A 20583-nucleotide genomic window follows, 5' to 3' on the forward strand; every position below is an offset into this window, starting at 1 on the left:
AGCACACACAAAGCCCTGTGAGTGCCTGGCGCAGGCAGAAGGTAGCTGTAATCAAGGCTGCTCGCACCCATGGGGCATCTGATGTGCCAGCACCGACCCAAGCGCTTCCCAATAGTAAAGGTGTTTAATCCTCACAAAAGTCCACGATGTAGGTACCATTATGATGTCCGTTAGAGGGAAGGCAGATGAGGCACAGACAAGTGAAGTGACTTTGCCAAGGTTGCACAGCACCTAAAGGATCTGGGCCCCAGGCGGTCTGGCTCTAAAGCCCACCGTTAAGCATGACCTTGTACGCCTCTGTCCCAAGGCCCCCTGTGGGCTCCTAGAACCGTGATTTCCAGGCTGCAGGTTGTGACCCGTTGGTGAGCACGAAACCAACTTCAAAGGTCCTGAGCGGCGTTTTGAAAAGAGGAAAAGAATGAAAGACTGCAGCGTGCATCAGAGTTCGCACGGGAAAGTCATTCTGTGAAGTTTTTGTTTCAGGTTTGGACGCCTGTGCATCTAAAGGTGCATTTGCACCTTCTCTCTCACTGTAGGTCACAGACAAAAAATTTTGAAAGCCAGAACCCTAGAGTCAGATCCAGGGCCTAAAGAAAGCTATATGGGGGCACTTTGTAGACAGGCTTCCTGGAGGCTGAGGGTTTGTTTCTGTTGGCATGGAAACATTTCAAGTGGGAGAGATACAGTATGGCTCTGGGGGAGAGGAGCACCTCCTCGCCAGCCTCTGTCTCTCTCTGTCTGTCTCTGTCTCTGTCTGTCTCTCTGTCTCTCTGTCTCTCTCTCTCACACACACACACACACACACACACACAGGAAATACCTGACCTCCAGATCATTTCCCCTCCCACATAATGCTGGCAATTTCTGTGTGGAGAGTAAAGAGCAGTAGACCTTAGTCAAGGTCTTTTATTGCTCATGGAAAATCAAGCTGGTTCCCACAGACCAGCTGTTTTCACAGGGTGGCTCTGGACTCCTTGGAGCAGTATCACCAGGGATGTCAGTTAGAAAACATAGATCCCTGGCCGCACCCCCCACCCCCCCCAGACCGAGGGAGCAAGAATCGCTGGGGGTAGGCTTCCGAATCTGCATTTCTACATGCTTCTCTGCACCTCTAGGCTGAGCATGGTTACCAGACCATCCTCATCTTCCTCCGAAAATGGAGAGAGACCTCTAGCCCCCCCTCAGCCCTTGGACACATCCTGGGAGTGGCATGGCTTTCCTGAGGAGAGAGGATCCATTCATTCTAGGGATGGACTGGTCTAGAAGGATCATCCCAGCCAGCGGTTCCTGACCTCCCGGGGCTCGAGGACCCCTTTGAGAACTATGGGCTCATTATCCACAAGAATGGACTCGTAATTCTATCAGGTAAATGACTCCCACAGATGGGTCTCGGACTTTTTGAGTGAAAATATGGCGGTTCCTCCTTCCTGGGGAGATCGAGTAGTGTACTGGCCATCTTTCCATTTCCCTGGCCAGATCCGCTTTCCTCTTTCTACCTGGCTCTCGGTCCTGAGGGGCTGATGCCCATGGACTACAGCAGCAGGCACCCTGTGTTGGCTTCCCGTCTGGGGGTCAAGGCAAGAACAAGAAGGGGAGGAAGAGCCAGGGTTTATTCCCCCAGACCCCACCCTTCCAGCTTTCTGTAGCCTCAGTTTCTATCGGGCAGCCTTGTCCACACCTCTCCCCCAGCCCTGCCCCTCCAGGCTTGAGGACGGTGACAGCCCCGTCCCCACCCCCACCGCCACAGTCACTGGCCCCAGGACCCTGCACTTTCCCTTCTCGCTCTTCCTAACTGCTGCCCAGTCCCTTCTAAACAGTCCGCAAACCACCCAATTTCAATGTGTCATCTGTTTCCTCCTGATATATTCACAACATACATTACCTATAATGCACACGTGAGCTGCATAAAATATGCTAACGTTATATTATTATTACATTATGCGAACAAACTTATGACCGTGGTCCCTATGGAAAGGATAACGCAGGCCACCCTACAATTTCTAAGAGATATCCATATGTTTGCTCCAAAGAGAAAAAAAGTCTTAATGCTGTAGCCCAGAGGAAGTAGGCCATCGTAATATATTCAAGGAGAGGCTTGTCCCTTGCTTCGGGGCAAATAAAGTCACCTGGGATAGACCAAAAGCCCTGGAAGGCTGTGAGTCGATTTTAACTTGAAGCTACCTTCTGCTTTTTCAGTGGTTTTAAACAGGGCGCAGGACATCCCCTTTCAAGGATGGAAGGGAAGTTGGGGGGTCTGCAGAACGCTGGCCACGAGACCCGGGCATGCCCTCTGCTCTCACCTGGCCCACGGGTGCTGGAACAGACAGTCCCAAGGGGGAAAGCTCACGCCCTCAGAGGGGGCAGGGGGAGGGTGCTGGGAGCAGTACAGGTGGTGGCGAAAATCTCATCTGGACCCTGCACAGCATGCGGGCTATGAGGGCAGGTGGCAGTCCGTGGCCACTTTCCAGCTCTCGGATCCTGAAATCCTCATCTCATTGGGATTTTAAAATCTCTCGTGGGGCACAAGTCACCTCTAAATTCCGGCTCATTCCTAATACAGACACTTAGCACACAAAACTTTGCACATCACTTCAAGGTTCTCATGGAGCCCCTGAACGCTGTCCATAGATAGGCTGCTTGTGGGGAGCACAGACCTGTCCCCGGAAAGGTGTGATCTGTGAACCCCAGCTCTACCATTTCCTGGGTCACTCGAGACCAGTCACTTTGCTTCTCTGAGCCTCGATTTGAGGATAATGGGGAGCGTCTGGGTGGCTCAGGGGGTTGAGTGTCCAACTTCAGGTTAGGTCACGATCTCACAGTTCGTGAGCTTGCGTCTTGGATCACACAGCCTGCTTCAGACCCTCTATCAGTCCCCCGCTCACGCTCTCTCTCTCTCTCTCAAAAATTAGTAAACATTAAAAAATTTTGAGGCTAAGGGGGATAATAATGTCCCTGCCTACTGCCCAGGGTGGTCACGGAGATTAAAGGAATTAATTCCAGGAAGCGTGTAACACAGTGCCTGACACCCAGGACATTCAATAAGCATGGCTGTCGTTCTCCTACGTTGTAACGAAGGCTCGGACCGGGGAAGGGGCTGGGTTGGGGGTTGCACAGAAGGGGTGGCAGACTGGTGCTGGGCCCCGACTCCTGGGTCCCAGATCGGTGCTCCCACACCAGCATCTCCGGAGTGGCATCCCTTCCCCCCCTACCCCCCCCCCCCCCCCCCGCGCCAACCCGTGCACAGCAGGCAGCGCCCAGCAACACTCACTAAAGAGCCTTGCACACATCGAGACAAGGCAGCAGCTGCTCCACACCAACATCACCTACAGAGTTGTGGTCCAGCTGCAGGGCCACGGGCCGCCGCAGGTGCCGCAGCACGAACGCCAGGGCGGCACATTCCGCGGGGCCCACGCCGCAAAAGGTCAGCTTGAGGTGCCCGACCTTCAGGCCTCGCACAGCCTCCCGCGCCAGTCGCTCCTCCTGCATCTCGTACAGGCTGCGGCTGAGCCAGACGAACCCGGGCATGGCGTGCATGCTCTTGGCCTCCCCGGGCACGGCCGGGGGGATGGCGTGAAAGTGTTTGTGGAGGCTGCGCGACAGACACCACCGGGCGCAGACCTGGCGCCGGAGCAGGGCCTTCTCAGACGCCTGGCCCTCGGCCAGCAGGCCCCTGTGCTCCCGGGACAGCAGCCCCGCCAGGAAGGCCGCCGTGATCTGGAGGTTGTGCGGCTCGGCCTCCTGGAGCAACGCCGCCACGCCGCCCTCCTCGCGCCCCGGGCGCCGCACGCACGCCGCGGGCAGCAGCCTGGCCAGGAGCGAGCCGCCCGGCGTGTGACAGCGGAAGAGGCGTCTGAGCGAGGACGGTGGCACGTCGGCGCTGAGCACGAGGTAGATGGCGGCGAAGAAGCACTGGAAGGTGATGTGCAGGAATTCCAGGGGGGCGACGCTCCCGGGCGCGACGCTCTTGGCACGCACCAGGAAGCCGAGAGAGACATCGTCGCCGTCGACGTGTGCCGCCTGGAGCTGCCTGGAGGAGAACACGTAGCAGCACGTGCCCAGGCCCCAGAGAGCCAGCCAGCCGAGGTGCAGAAGGGCGGGGAGCCTGCCTCGAAGCAGCCCGGGCCCCGGGCTGCGGGGGGCCGCGTCGGGCGGGGAGGCGCGCAGCAGAAAATGCTGCACGATCAGCAGGTACATACCCGTGGTGGTCCTTGGGGACCCCCCGCCCGGCAGCAACAGTTCCTGGTGGCATTTGGACACCATCCACGTGATGACGGGAAGGTGGCACAAGCCGTGCAGGGCTGAGGTCGCTCTGAGCATGCGGATGAGGCGGTCGGCCACCCCCGGCTCGCGGTGGCGCTTCCTCAGGTACAGTTCGATGCCCTCTTCCGAGAAGCCCTTCAGGTTGAGTTCCACGCGCAGGTACTTCCTGAGGAGAGCCGACACCGCGTCCGGACGGCTGGTCAACACCTTGCGGGCGTTCTTCAGCAGGTTGCCCTGCAGTAGGTTGAACAGCAGATTCTGGACCGACGTGGGGTCAGTCGGAGAGCAGTGGCGCTCGCCGCGATCCGTGAACCTGAACCTGAACTCGTCGAAGCCGTCGAAGGTTAAGAGGACGCGGTTGGGGTGGTCAAGGAGGAACTGGAAGACGTCCTGGCGGCCGACGTCGGGCCAACAGCAGTGTTCAAAGAGCAGCGTCTGCACGGACAGCGGCTTTGCCACACGCTGCAGCTGCCGGCAGCTGAATGGGAAGACAAAGAGGAATTCCCGGAAGTGGCGCCCCGTGGCCCACAGCAAGTGCACCCGCTGCAGCAAAGTGCTCTTGCCACTGCCCGCCTCGCCCACCACCAGCACGGTGTCAGCGTCCTCGTTCAGGTGGCCACAGGTGCTGAAGAGTTCCTCCAGGCCCAGGGTGGCGGGGCTTTTCGGCGGGGGGCCGGCCACGCCCAGCTCTGTCCGGATTTCCAGAACATTCTCTGTGTATACTTCCTCCAGGCAAAGATTGTCTGCCCCATCATAGGTGCTCAGGAAATGAGACTGAGCAGATAGCGTGGTCCTCAGCTTGGACATGTACTTCTCACACGCGGCATCTGGAAGAAGAGGCAAGTGAGGCAGGCTGGTGGGGAAGACGCCATCTGACAGAGCAGGTGCATGGGGGAATGTGATGTTCTGCGTGGAGACACTAGCTGGCGCAGGCCAGTCCTGGCTGTCCCCTTGCAAGCTACGGGCTTTGATGATAGTCACGTAACCTTCCTTAACCCGGGTCTCCCCCCCTGTGAAGGAGGAAAATGGTGGTCCCTACCTTACAGGGTTTACACGGACCAATTAAGATAATTCAAGTCAAGTGCTTCCATTCAGTGTCCAACACAAAATGCTCAAAGGATATTAGCGAGTGGTATTATTATTACTGACATTGGGAAGATCTGTAGATTAGAAGGAGCATTGGGCTGGGATCAGAAGACTGGCATTCCAATGCCTGTCCCGCCATACTGGTCAGATAGCCTTCACCACTCAACCTCGGTTGTGTCTTTCTAAAGACAAACGGTGTAAGAGCCTAGGAGCACAGTTTCTAAAGCCAGATACACCTGACTTTGAAAGCTGGGTCCACCATTAGCTTGCACAAGCCACTCAACCTTTCTGGCCTCAGTATACTTATCCCCCGAATTAGGGACAATCCACACCTTGAAGGATTGTTACAGGAGGAAATGAGATAAAATAGTTTGGAAGAATGTCTGACGTATGACAAATTCTCAGAAGATGGTATTTATTATCATTATTACTAAAGGATTTGGTAGGCACACCAGCGGCACCCATGTCCTAATCCGTATGATCTATGAACACGTTACTGGACTTGCTACAAAGGGACTAGACAGAGGAGCACCTGGGTGGCTCAGTCGGTTGGGCGTCCGACTTCAGCTCGGGTCATGGTCTCACGGTTCGTGGGTTTGAGCCCCACATCGGGATCTGTGCTGACAGCTCAGAGCCTGGAGCTTTCTTCAGATTCTGGGCCTCCCTCTTTCTCTGCTCGCCACCCCCCCCCCCCAATCATACTCTGTATCTCTCTCTCTCTCTCTCAAAAATAAATATTAATTTTTTTTTTTAATAAAAAAAAAAGGGACTAGCCAGGGGCGCCTGGGTGGCTCAGTTGGTTGAGCGTCCAACTCTTGATTTCAGCTCGGATCATGATCCCAGAGTCATGGGATGGAGCCCTGCTAAGCATGGAGCCTGCCTGAGATATTCTGTCCCTCCCCCACTCTCTCTCTCTCTCTCTCAAATAAAAACATAAATTAAAACAAATCAAATTATATTTAAGAAGGACTCAATAAATGTGACTGAACTAAAGACACCGAGATGGGGAGATTATCCTGGATGATCCAAGTGGACCTGGCACTGAATGGTCTCGGCGTCACTAGGGTGCCCGGGTCAAGCACGTGGATGAGATTCTTTAATCAAGACTCACTTCCCCATCTTCTTCGCGGGCCCTCTGCAACACAGGGTGTGCCCACAGGACTGCTGCTTTTCCTTTATTATCCCAGTAGCCAATGCGAACAAACCACTTCCTGTGTCGGGGGGCAGTTCCCTTTTAGGGAATGAGGAAGTGCTGGTCCAGAGGCCCCAGGGTGGGGGGACCTTAGAGCATCATGGCCTCACTGCTCCCAACCAAATACTGGCCCATTTGTTCTCAACTCAGAAGGGAACAAGAAATTCTCATAGAGCACCCTTGGAATACCAAAGCTGTATTTATGCATCCGAAGGAGATGCCCTGTGTTTGTGTCTCCTCTTCTGCTCCCAGAGCTGATGATTATCACTGCTCTTAATGCCCTCTGGATATACCAGGAGCCCTGAATGGATACCAGAAGATATACACCTTTTTCTCTAATATCCTGATTTTTTTTTTTTAACGTTTATTTTTGAAAGAGAGAGAGACAGAGCGCAAACAGGGGAGGGTCAGAGGAAGAGGGAGACCCAGAACCTAAAGCAGGCTCCAGGCTCTGTGCTGTCAGCACAGAGCCCGACGCGGGGCTCAAACCCAAGAACTGTGAGATCGTGACCTGAGCCGAAGTCAGACGCTCAACCGACTGAGCCACCTAGGTGCCCCTCTAATACCCTGATTTCTAAGGCAGGTTTTCCAGCCACCAACAATATAAAATTCTCCAGGGGGAGAAAGGAAAAAAAAAAAAAAAAAAAAAAGGTATCTCTCATTTGAAACCCAAATACATGTCCATCATCAACTTCGGAATTGTCACCCTGGGGGATCTTGCACCATGTCATAGTGGCAAAACGCATGAAAGCCAGCTGTGCTTGATGATGTCAATGGCACACATTAACCAAGGGCCCGTCGGGGCACTGTGCTCCCCAGCCCGTCACTCGCCCTCCCTGCCCCAGTTTTCACCTCTGTAAAGTGGAAAAAATAATAGCCATTTCTTAAGACTGTCGCCAACAAAGCACCCGGGAGGACGCCTGAGCTGTTGCAGCTGACTTATCTGAGCCCCTCCCGTTCCAGAGATGGGTCGGTGAACTGTGTGCAATGAGAGATACCACATTATCTAAATCCACTCGGTCCTGGGGTTTCTGATAGCGACTGCAGAAATCAAGAGATAACAGCCCTATCTCAAAAGTGTCTCCTTTTCAGTGCAGATAATAAGAGTTTGGCCAGTATGGGACACCTGTTTTTAGCTTCAACGCGTGGTAGCTCCAGTTTTCACGCTGCAGCTCACGAATAAAAGCTAACCCTAGTATTACACATGGGAACCCTTTCGATCTTTCCACTAGCCCGGTGAGTCGGTGGTGGTGTTATCCTTGAAATCAGGAAACTGAGCCTAAGGGAGGCCTGCACAGCCAGTGAGGAGAAATCTAACGGATGTCTCGCTCTGGAGTTTCGCTCTTAACCTTCAATCTGTATAGCCTTTCTTTCCCTTTCTGATGAACGGAGAAGAACATATACATACCACCGAAAGGCAGGGCCACCGGGACTGGCAATTCCTGAACATGTCGTAGAAGGAAGGCGGCCAACCCATTCGCCTTCACGGTCGCAAGATCCAGCAGCCTTCTTGCCTGTGGGGAAAGCAAAAGTCGGTGTCTTTCCAGAAAGCCGACGGACGGGTGTGTGAAGGTTTCCGCGGATTACTCCAATTTCATAGACGTCTCTCCCCCCACCACAATAAAAGGCCAGTAAAACAGCCACAACAGCGAGACACGGTATTATGTGGCAGAGCGAACACACAGCCAATCTGGCCCCGAATAAGAGTGAATAACATAAAAAAAGGAAAGGGAAAAAAAAAAGACATAAATCTATAAACCTGCAAGGATAGGAAAAACAGTTCTGGAAGCTGCAAATCATTTGGAAGAGAGGCGATTTCATGGAGCCCTGAGGCTTGAAATCCCATCTCTGAGTATGACCTCCCACATTTTCATCGCCAACCTGAACTGCTCCCCTGAACCTTCGCTGGGCACATCTCAAACTACCTCCCTGCTGTCTCCACTTACATGTTCCATAAACACCTCCGGCTTAACATACCCAAAACAAAACCCCTAATCTACACCCACCCCCACACCTACAGGTGCAACTCTGTAACTCTGAACCCTGGGACACATTCTACTTCTCTTCCACAGCCCATATCACCTCCCGGGATGTTCTGCCATTTCCTCCCTTTGCTTATTGCCCATCTCCCTGCACTGGAATGTGAGTATTTCCAGGACAAGGGTTTTTGTCTGTTTTGTTCACCGATATATCCTCAACACCTAGAACAGTGCTGGCACAGAGCACGCACTTAAGGACTTGCCAAATGAATAAATAGTAATAGACTTAGAAGAGCCCCGAAGGCCAAATCCTCATCCAACAACAGGCAGGTTGAAAAGCACACAATGTACATCTCAGAATCTATAAAGGTCTCTGGAATTAAAAGCATCAGGTACAGGGACACCTGGGTGGCTCAGTCGGTTAAGCATCTGACTTTTGATTTTGGATCAGGTCGTGATCTCGCAGTTCGTGAGTTCCAGCCCCGCGTAGGGCTCTGCACTGGCAGGGTGGAGCCTGCTTGGGATTTTTTCTCCCTCTCTCTCTGCCCCTTCCCTGCTTGCTATCTCTCTGTCAAAAAAAATAAATAAAAAGAAATAAATGACGAACTTTAAAAAATCTTATCATGTAAAAAAAAAAAAAAGCATCAGGTACCTTGAGAACCAAAGGAAATGGTCAAATTAAGGAGGGCTAAGTCAAAGTGGTTTATAAAACAGATCTCCAATTTCCTTTACCCACTCCAAGTCAACAGCAACCATCCCTGCCCTGCCATGGCAAAGTGCGGAGATTTACATTCTGGAAAGGCTCAAACAGGGTCCTTGGACTGGGAGGTACCAGGTACAATAATGGAAGTGGGTGTCATACCCTAAAAGAAGGTTTAAATGACCACGTGCAAAATGAGTATTGAATGCTGATACCTCTCCCCAACACTATAACCACCCAGCCCTCAGCCCTCTAACTCACTGGGTTCCCACAACTCTGGTGGTCAGACCTTAACTTCCAGGCAGGAGGTCTGTGACGTCTACACTGGTAACTTGACCAACCTAGGGGGAAAGGTCTCAAGATACAAGTAGAACCACTTCCCAAAATGTCTACAGTGAAACTCAAGGTAGACAAGTATCACCTGCAGCCTCTGAGTTTCCAGTGAGTTTTAGAGAGTCTATTTCAGTCATGAGAAGACAACTAAGGATCATCATATGCCCAAAGAAAGCATCTAATATGGGAGACTGAGCCCAAATAAGTGGAGAAGGGAAAAGCAACTTGTAGGATAAAAAGGTTACGCAGGGTGAAAAAATAAAATCTGCCCCCCCCAAAACAAACAAACAATGACAATAACAACAACACCAAAAAACCCACACCGTATCATTATGATCCTTAAGTAAGACAAGAAATTGCATCCATAAAACAAAAACAGGATGCTATAATAAGAAACATTTTTAAATAGCTCTTGGAAATTAAAAGTGATAGCAAAAATGAAAAATGCAAGGTTTTAAAGATAAGTTGAAGATATCATAGGGGAAGTAGTACAAAAGCACACAGAGATGGAAAACAGAAAAGAAGGAGAAGAAAATTAGGGGATCAGTCCAGGAGTCCTAAAATTCAAATAGTAGTTCCATAAAGAGAGAAGAGAGAAAACAGAAAGAAATCACCAATGAAGTAACCAAGAAAATTTTCCAGACAATAAAGACATGAGTTTTCGGTTCAAAGTGCCCCTTGAGTGTCCAGCACAATGGCAAAAACACTAAGGCACATCATTGTGAAATTTCAGAATGTTAAGGGCCAAAAGAAAATTTTACATGCTTCCAGAACGAGTTATAAAATAGTTTTGGAATTCTAGCAATTCTTCTCTGGAAGACAGCAGATAAGGGAGTAGTCATCTCCAAATTCTGAAGAAAAATGATGACCAACCCAGAATTCTATACCCAGCCAAATTACTGACCAAATATGAGGAAAGTCTGTGATATAGAAGAGCTTAAAATTTAACTCCTATATACTCATTTTAAAGCAGAGGTGAGACCTGATCTCCCAGAATAGAACAAACCATGAAAAGGAAGACCTAGTAATCAGGATTTAGGAAAACCAACACAAGAGGACCATAAAGGGAGATCTTGGGATGACGGCTCTGCACTGTAAGCAGAAGACTACTAGTCGAGGAAGATTGGAGCAGTGTGACTTAAAACTCAGACCTGTTGAGGGTAATTATATCCTAAATGTCCAGGCAGGCCTGGCTCTAATCCTTATCTATATCTGGCGTGTCTGCGTCACAGGCTAATATCATTCTTTCTCTCGCCCCCTGTTGCCTGGGTCAGCTGAGGACACCCATTTCATCCCACAGAAGTGTTTGGCCTGGCCCTATTCCTGGGAGCTGGAAGAGCCTTTGACAAGCTTACAAATGAACACACAGAGAGCCCACTTCCTCTGACCATATTCCAGCTGGACATCCGGCCCCTGACTCATATCCGCCCTACCAGATCCTCCAGCTGTAGTGAATCTGTATTTCTCAGGACTCACTCATGACCTTGCCCACTGATTTCTCAGCAGGAGCCCATACAAACTTGAGAAGGTGAAGCCAGACCATGTCCCTGAGACCCTGTTCGGCATCCCTGCTCCTGGGAGCCTGCATCCAAGAAAGCGAGGCAGCACTACCCTTTCCAGACACCGCTATGCTTGTGCTTGCTACATGTTTTTCAAAACGAAACACATTGCTTGGAGAATCATTGCATAAGGTGTTAAAACTATAAAGAAAAGCAAAGAATTGATTTAACACAGAAGTCAGGCTAGCGGTTGCGATCGCGGAAAGTACTGGTAACATTCTATGCCTTCGCATGGGTGAATGGGAACATGTTTATACCACCATATAGGGCATTATACGTTTCTCTGCTGGCATGCTACATTTCCCAAGTCAAAGGTCTTGGAGTTAATATTGTAAAAGAGTCAAGCGATTCAGTCTGACACCCTGGCCCTAGCCACCTTAGCAGGTGCACGAGTCAGATGGACAGCTGGTATTACAGCCTCAGGTTTGCTAACAACTGTTATGCTCACCTGTGCGAGTTCACCCCACGAAGCCCCATATTTCATGTCAGAGAGTAAAGACCATAAGCTCTGGAGACAGTCAGGCCTGGATTTGAACTCTAGCTGGGCCACTTCTCAAATGGGTAGTTTGGGTAGTAGTGTTCACTGTTAAGAAAGAGTATAGCCAACACTACACCCTTGGAAGGTAGCAGTGTGGCTTAGAGACAATAAATATAGAGGCGAAGGACAGTGCCCGGCACATGGTAGGCACTCAGTGAATAGTAGCATTGGGTATTTAAGGATATGGTTCTTTACCTTACATTTGGATTCGTTCCATAGCATTTTTCAGCCCCCAACCTGCAATCTATGACAACCACGTCTTTACAGGAAATTATAAGGTCAGTATATGAGAGTATACAAGGCAGTCCTGGATTGGGGAGATAAGGTTAGTGGGACACACCACAAGAGCCACCCACACTTGTCAGAAATGCAGCCACTGAAGGAAAGCCACCAAGTTCGAGAACAATAGCATTCCAGAGCTCAAAACAGGCTCAGAGAGAACTGGATTCTAAAAACTTCAACCTCAGGCAGCCCAGTCCCTTTGTAAACTCCTACCACCTGCAGATCTCTTGTCAGCTACTCAGCTCAGTCCCAGCCCTCCCTGCTTCTGCTGCCCACAGAGCCCTTTCTTCAGATGGATTCTTAGCTTGTTAAAATGCAGCCTTTCTTCTTTCCTAATATCAGTATTTAAGGTTACAAATTTCCTTCTATGTTCTGCTTTCACTGTCCCCCATAAATTTTTTATAAACCAGGTTCTCATTATTGTTTGGTTCCGAATATTTTCTGATTTCCATTACGATTTCTTCTTTGGCCCATGAGTTCTCCTATTTTCTTTTTTCATCAATCCAATTACCTCCTCTCTTAGTGCCCTGTTTTCTCTAGACCCGAGGCTACCTTCTCTAAACCCCTCAGAGCATGCAGACCAGACCACACTGTTGAACACGCCATCAAAAATGACAAGACACAATTCTTTAACTTCCCGTGTGGGCTGATTTGATCCCCTCAATAGATCACAAAAGACACCAAGGTAGGTGCAACAACTAACATGTCTTCTGTAATCCCCACAGGGCCAGGATCAAGGAGCTAGTACTCAGGGGACAATTGTAGGTTTCATGTGAACTAAAGAGTAACGAGAGGGGACCACATCACATCTGCTCTGTAAATACTCAGCCACCTTGAGCTAGCTTTAAAACAGTCTTGAGGACAGACTGGCTTATCCTATCAGTCTCAACCACTTACCTAAATGCCAAATCCACTTTTTTTAATAGTCAAATAAAAACTAGAAAGTCCCCCAATTCAGCCCATCCTAATGCTGCAATTTAGCTGTAATTCATTCAATAACCCATGTGCTTCATCAACAAGTATTTATTGAGTGCCTGCTTATCGAGCCCAATAAGATTCAAGAATCTGGCACATAGTAGGCATCTACCTATATTCTGGCCAAATAAATGAATGAATAAATTAACAATGAAGAAACGAGTCAAGGTACTCGGTCCAACATGGCACTCTCATGCCACCAAACCCCTTTTCTGGGCATCAATTTTCCAATATATAAAATGGAATGTCAGCTACTGTTCCATCTGTACCACAAGAGCCCTGAGGGTCACTGTCTGGGGAAAAGTGTTAAAGAGTTTCCAAGACACTTTTCTGGTCTCGTGGAATGGCATCCTCGGAGGGAGTTGCACCCCAGCTCTGAAGGTCCACGAGCCAATGCAAGTCCGTATCAGAAATCCAACGTGGACATTTAGGCTACATTAGTCCATAGCAGGCTCTTACTAATAATTAACAATTAACTATGAAGTTAAATGATGTACTAAGTGCAACGTAAAAATTATTAAATACAGATACAATCCAACGAATTTTCATCATCTGTTGGGCTGTTAACTCAAGAGAGCCAAAAAGCATACGAGTACAGAATAGCATTGAGAACAGAGCTGAGAGCAGCCAATGGAAACGAGCAGTGAATCTGCTAGAAACCATTCTAAGCATCATGCAGATGAACTCAGTGACTTCTCCCGAGAGCTTTACTGATGCTTTACAGATGAGGAAAGGAGACAGGGGAGATTAAGGATGGAGAGTCCCCAGAGAGAAGCCCACAGTCGCACAAAGCAGGCCCTGAACAACTTTTACCTGCCTGGCTGCCTTGTTAGGGAGCATCCCATCACCTTTCTCCCCAGAGGGCTGACTCCACAAAGGCCACTTAGTCTCGGTGACTAAACACCCTTTTCCTATGAATTCTGATCGCCCAAAACGGAAGTGCCTTACCTGCTGGGATGACGTGAAAACAGGCAGCCTGATTTCATCACATTCATACCGGCTGATGAAACCCCGCTCCTGTGCCAGGTCCAGCACGCCCTCCACGTGGCTGTAGAGTCTCCTGACGATGGCGGGCCGGTGACTCTGCAGGTCATGCGCTGGGTGGGTTGAGTGGGGATCCCAGCGGCAGGAAAGCTCCGGAGCCTGACAGCCGGTCTGGGCCTCCCGGACAGCTGCAATGAGCTGTTCACAGCCCCAAGCACCCTTCTTCCAGACAGTGTCCAGGAGGCGCCTGGCCAACTGGGAGAGGGGCTGGCCCAGGAGGCTGAGGCCCTCGTAGTCTTCCCAGGAGAGGACTTCCCAGGAAAGCAGCCAGTCCAGGATGCTCTCGAAGCCCTCCAGGGACCCCGAGACCAGCAGCCCCACCAGCTGGCTCCTCTGCGCCTGGAGAGCCTCCTGTGTGCACATCTCATAACCTGGGAAGGAGAGTGAGATCAGCACAGGACTCCTCTGGAGGCAGGCAGGGGGCAGTGGAGGGGGCAAGTCGGTCCCACCCCAAGTCCGGAGAGGCCACAGATCTGCTCGGATATCACCCAGTCCACACTCTCCATTATACAGATGTACAGACTGGGGCCCAGAGAAGGCAAGAAATTGGTCCAAGGTCCCACAGAGAGTTCGAAGCAGCCAGGAGTTAAATCAAGACCCCTGGTTTCCACATCTGCACTTCCTCCCTGCCTTAAGAAGTTTAGTAAGGCTTGTGCTGATATTATGAGCAATGTTCTCAAGGGACCTGGAAATGAACACTCTTTGAGATCTTAGGAGGGGGCTATGCCCTGCCGGCTGGATTCAGGCGGACAGCAGCACTCTCTCCAATGACAGCTAATAGCTACTAAGCACAGGCAAAATGCTGGCACCATACTAAATGCTTTCACATGTGAATTCGTCAGCACTCTGAAGTAGATGCTATGTCGGCCCCATTTTACAGACGAAGAAATTGAGGCACGGGAAGGCCAAGTGACTTAGACAAGAATTCACAGACAGATGAGGTAGGGCTGGGGTTTGAACGTAAGCAGTGCAATTCCAGAAAGCATGCCTTCAATCCCCTCCATATTTGGGTTCCACACAGGGGCCCGAGCCCATGCCTGGTAGGTAACCCACTGCGATTCCAAGGGACAGGACAGAATACTGCTGTCAAGATCCCAACCCAGGGACACCTGGGTGGCTCAGTCGGTTAAATGTCCTACTCGATTTCGGCTCAGGTCATGATCTCATGGGTTCGTGAGTTCAAGCCTGGCATCGAGCTCTGTGCTGACAGAGCGGAGCCCGCTCGGGACTCCCTCTCTCTCTGCCCCTCCCCTGCTCACACATGCATGCTTACTCTGTCTGTCTGTCTGTCTGTCTGTCTCTTTCAAAATAAATAAGCTTAAAAAAAAATCTCAGGGGCACCTGGGTGGCTCAGTTGCTTAAGTGTCCGACTTCAGCTCAGGTCATTATCTCACACCATTTATGATAAGTTCAAGCCCCGCGTCGGGCTCTGTGCTGACAGCTCGGAGCCTGGAGCCTGCTTCAGATTCTGTGTCCCCCTCTCTCTCTCTGCCCCTCCCCCACTAGCACTCTGTCTCTCTTTCTCTCTAAAAAATAAACATTAAAAAAAAAATCTTAGCCCCAGGTGAAGCAAAAATCATAGCGCAAACTAAGTCATTTCAAAGCCTAGGAGAGCACGGACCCCACTTACCACCGCCTCCTTCCCAACTGCCCCCAGGCCCTCCCTTCCCTTTCACTCCCGCCACCGCACCACACATTACATGCCGTCATGCCTCTGTCAGTGGCTTGCTCTGGGCTCCGCCTTCAGACTCTGGGTTCTGGGAATCTGAGGGGAAGAGATTTCTCTGAGCTCCAAGCCCTGGGAGGGTCCCCAAGCAGCAGGGAAAATCTCTCAGCGGGCTCCATTGTGCGACTGTCACAGGGACCAGGGACGCGGACTGGTACAGTGCCCAGAGAAAGTGAAAGGGAAAGGGAAAGGGAAAAGGAAGGGCAACACCTCCTTGTTTTTACAAAACAGAGACATTCTGAGATACTCGAGGGAGCAGATGCCAAGGTGCCTAGAGATTTTGCAACTTTCCTCGTTACTGTTTATGTGTCTCCCGTCCTTCTTGGCCCAAGCAGAAGCCTGGGTCTTACTCATCCTGGCATCCATAAGCTTGGCACAGGGCTGAGCCCCGGGGAGGCGTGGGGGACGGTGGGGGGAATGCTTATGAATCAAAACTCCACCGAGGAAGGGGAGGGGCTGGAACATTCTACGCCGGTCCACGTATGCCAGCCAAAGGAAGGGACAGGAGACGTCTCCAACCCAGACTGCTGCCAACACTTAGGATGGAAATCCTTGGGCTGGCCACATGAGGAGACTGAGGCAGCAAGGTTACCTGCAGGTCTGGCAGCTTGCGAGGGCATCCCCAGTGCAGCGGCTGCTGCAAGTCAGGAACTGAAATAGATCTCTCTGGACAAGCAGGCCTCCGCCCTGTGTCCACTGCCAAGCAGAGGAGTCAGGAGGGTAGAGATGGGACGCGGGGAAAGGAGAGAACAGGACAGGTAGGAAGAGGTCTGGGCTTGGCCCTGGCATGGCTCTCAGCTGTGGAAACGCCAGACCCGCCGCCACACCTGTCCAGGACCTGGGGCAAAGAACCACCTCCCTCTGAGAACAGCCCAGAAATGGGGTGGGTGCTCTCCCTCTGACCCAATGCCTGGCGGGTACGTGTGAGACCAGGAATCAAAAACAGGAGACCTGACATTCCTTGCTGACATCCTCTTACCCAGAGGATGCGTGGGAATGAACAGCAGCCCACTCTTCTGCATCGGGAGAGCCTAGGCCACCCTCTCCCCCTGCAGAGATCATTAGGCTTGGTGGGCATGGCCAAGTCCCCTGGGGGCAGGCCTTGGGCACGAAGGCAAAGGCTGCCTGACACAGGACCGGCGGGTCTAGATTTCCCCACAGACCCCAGCTCCCGGGGAAATCCTGAAAGGATGGTCTGGAGGCCAGAGCTGGCCAAGCCACTGTGCAGAAGTAGGTAATTTTCATCCGCTCTGGTGGAAAGCCCTGTGCGTCCACCATGACCTGCACTGACAGACCCCCCCCCCCCAGACCTGAGACACACCCACAACTGTGCTCACCCACAAGGGGACAAGCAGGGGCCCTTCCCAAACATCCCAAGAATGCTTGAGCCACACACACCCAACTGGTGATATCAAGGATTTGTGGACACCTGCAGGGAGAGACAGGCCCCAGCCCTAAGGGTTGGGGCTCTGGTCCCCCACCAGCAGCTGGAAAGTCCCAACTCTTCCCTGGCCTCCTTCCAGAAACCTCAGAGCAGGTGGAATCCCCAAGGACCAATTTGGTCAGACCCCTGCCTCTGAGCAGGCATTGTTCTCCTAACATCCTTGTAAACATCCGGGGAGAAAACCTGGCCTTGCTGCCAGCTCAGGAATTTCTTCATGTCCAACTTAAGTTTTTCTTGCTTTAGCTTAAATTGGGAGCAAGAGAAAACAGATGGCCAGTCAACCCTTATTGCATAAAAACCGTCCCGAAAATCCCGCTTCTTGCCTCCTTATCACCTGTTCAGACTTCCCCTTCAGACGAACTAAATCTATCTCCACTGTCTTTTCTTCTCTACTTGAGTTACTGCAAGTTTGGAGTCCTTCACAGTCTTCCCTTGAGGAAGGTGAGGCCCATGAAAAGAAAGAGGCATGAAACAGAGTCAAGTAAAAGGGGCAACCCACGTGGGCCTCCCCTGACCCTCTGGCCCGGGGCCCAGGCCCAGGACCTGACACCTCCTTCCTTCCTGAGACCGCAGCCAGCCGACTTTCTCCAGAGCTCTGAGCCCACTGATTTGCTTAAGGGTTGAAATTTCAGCCCCCTGGGCCCGTGCAGGCCAGAGGAGGGAGGCCCAGGGAACCTTGGCTCCTCTATCTCAGCGGGGCCCAGGCCTTCCCTGGGGCCTTGGACCCAGCCCTGCCCCTCCTGCAACCCTCTTGTGTTCTGCCCCCCTTCCCCGAGCTTCTCTCTGGGAGACCATTTCCCTCCTGCACACAGACTGCAGTCTCTCCATCAGGAGAATAAGAGCCCTCTTCCTCTGCCGGCTCCCACCCCAATTCTGTGACTCCCTTCAAAGCAGGAGCCCTTGTCTCTTGCCCATACTGCTTTCCTCCAGTCCTCCCCTCCCATGCCCTCCGGGCACGTCCTCCTGGGCCCCCCAGATGGCCACCAGTGTCGTGCACATTGCTGGGCTCTCAGCTCTGGACTGGCTAGCTCTGCAAAGGCATCTATCAGAATACTCTCTCTCTCTCTCTCTCTCCTTGAAACACTCCCCCAATTCTGACTTCTCCTCCCATCCTACCGGCTGCTCCTTCTGTCTCCTTGGCTAGTTCCTGATGCTGGGAGCCCCAGAGTTGTGTCTCCCTCCCTAAATGAGCTCACCTGCTCTTCTGGCTTGAAATGCCAGCCCCCAACTTTCCTTCTGGCTCCAACCTCCCCACTAAACTTATCTGACTGCCTAATGGGCATCTCACACTTAAAAAGCGTAACACTCCAGATCCCCTAGACAGCCCCCATCTCGGGTGACAGCAGGGCCAAATTTCCAGACTCACCAGCCAAAAACCTCCGACCCATCCTGGACTCTACCTTTCTCTCCCATCCTGATCTCCCTGACTCTACCTTCAAACTATACCTCAAATTGGAAAATCTGGTATTTTCCCACGGCCTCTATATCATGGGTACAAGCCCCCAGGGTCTCTTCCCAGAATGACAACAGTGTTCCCCTCGCTGTCCCCCTACTCCACGCTTTCTGCCCTCACCTCTCTACAGTCTTAGTCTGCTAACTCCTGAGTCAGAGCAGGTGACTCCTGCCTTCAAAGTCCTCCAGTGGATCCCAATGCATTCAGAGTAAAAACCAAAGTCCTCACAGTGGCCTTCAAGGCCCCATGCAACAGACACCCACCTCCTCACCCCTTACCTCTCTGTACTCATGTCCTACTAATCCCCCACGGGCACCTCACCCACCCTGCTCCAGCCACACAGACTTCTTCCTTGTTTCCAGAACAAGCTGGACCTGCTCCCACCAGGCATGCCTCTACCTGAGGGCCTTTGCACATGCTCTGTGCTCTTCCCTCTACAGGTGAACTGTCCTTCCCGTCAGATATTCACATAGCTCACCCTTCACCTCCTTCAAGGCTTTGCTCAATTGTCACCACCTCAGGGAGGCCCTCCCTGATTATGCTATATACAATTGCAATACCCAACCCCAGCCCTCATCCCCCGTGCCTGCTTTGTTTTTCTCCGCAGCACCGCTCACAGCCTGATATATCACGTATGTTCTTATTTGATTGCTGTCCTCCTCCTTTCTAGAATACCAACTCCATGAGGCAGGGAGTTTTGTCTGATTTTTTTTTTTTTACCACTATAGCCCCACTGTCTTACCCAGTGTATCAATAAAGATCATTTGAATGAATAAAAGAATGAATTTACTCTGGGGCGCCTGGGTGGCTTAGTTGGTTAAGTGTCCAACACTTGATTTCGGCTCAGGTCATGATCTCGTGGTTCATGGGTTCAAGCCCCGCACAGGGCTCTGTGCTGACAGGGCACAGTCTGCTTGGGATTCTCTCTTTCCCTCACTCTCTGCCCCTCCCCAACTCACGCTGTCTCTCTCTCTCTCTGTCTCTCTGTCTCTCTCTCTTTCAAAATAAAAAAGAATGCATTTACTCTGCATGGTTCCAGGAGGCAGAAGTGGAACCAAGCAGGGGAAATCTGCAAGTCATAGATTTTAGCTAATTGTTACAAGAGCTGTAGGACACTGAACGGGCACCTCGTAAGTCACTGTCACTGGGCATACCCAGCAGAGGGATCTTGCACTCAGTGGGAGGTGGCTGGGCCAGATAGGAGTCCCTCCCAGCCTCAGATCCCAAATTGGCAAAGAGAATCTGAGAGCAGAGGCAATGGAAATGACACTCTGGTGTCCCCAAGGGGACAGGACCAGGCAGACAAGACCAGCCCATGGGGAGACGGAGGCCACAAGAGGGACAAGCCTAAGGGCTCAGAAAGAGGGGAAGAAGCCAAGAGCAGACACACAGCCTGGGGTCCCGCTGGGGGAGGCCCTCCCAGAGAAGATTTGGGGAGGCTTTTTAGTTTGCTCAAAAGCAAGTAGGACCAGATGGCTGCTCCCCAACATGAGCACTAAAGGAGAAGGCGGAAGGCACACAGGATGCAAGGCTGGGCAGGCCCTGGTGTGGGGGCCTGGGTGGGAAGGGCTGGGGATGAGCAGGGGTCTCCACACCCACCAAGGGAGGGGAGGAGGCAGAAGTCTCCCCTAAGAGTTTCAAGTCCCCAAGCAGGGTTAGAGATCACCCCGGCCCTCTCTCACCTACACCCACCCCCTCACAGGCATGCTGAAGAGGGGGAAACTGAGGCCCGGAGAGAGGGTAGCCTCCTTTAAGACCCGAAATCTGGCCTCCTAATTCCCAGGCCAGCCCTGCGCCTCAGGACTTCTCATCCTGCAAGTTCTCCCTCCACACCCACCAGGAAGGCCAGACACAACTTCTCTTCAGACAGCAAAAGCTCCTGGGCCCGGGGCCCGGAAGTTCTGCTCACGCCCCCCAAACCTCCCTATCCTCTGTAGACACTGCCCGCCAGGGGGCTCCCCTACCTCCAGAAGCCCCCTTTCCTTCTACCTCCTATTTAGAGGCCGGGACAC

General features: G+C 51.8%; 1 protein-coding gene across 7 annotated transcripts in view; it reads right to left on the minus strand.

Moving 5' to 3' along the window:
- Window positions 1–20583, minus strand: part of NOD2 (nucleotide binding oligomerization domain containing 2) — a 39079-nt gene that overhangs the window by 15312 nt on the left and 3184 nt on the right. For 2 of the 7 annotated variants that reach the window (XM_047836108.1, XM_047836109.1), the window contains exons 2-5: window positions 15649–15713; window positions 13853–14319; window positions 7947–8052; window positions 3269–5087 (exon numbers count right to left, since the gene is read on the minus strand). In XM_047836108.1, the coding sequence (XP_047692064.1) occupies window positions 3269–5087; window positions 7947–8052; window positions 13853–14319; window positions 15649–15658 (2402 nt within the window). In that variant the 5' untranslated portion in view covers window positions 15659–15713. Of the gene's footprint in view, window positions 1–3268; window positions 5088–7946; window positions 8053–11557; window positions 13285–13852; window positions 14320–15638; window positions 16204–20583 lie in introns of those variants that run through there. The other 5 variants (XM_047836112.1, XM_047836111.1, XM_047836113.1 and 2 more) reach the window with 4 other exon arrangements.

The sequence above is a fragment of the Prionailurus viverrinus genome, chromosome E2, assembly GCF_022837055.1.
Source record: "Prionailurus viverrinus isolate Anna chromosome E2, UM_Priviv_1.0, whole genome shotgun sequence".
Taxonomy (NCBI): domain Eukaryota; kingdom Metazoa; phylum Chordata; class Mammalia; order Carnivora; family Felidae; genus Prionailurus; species Prionailurus viverrinus.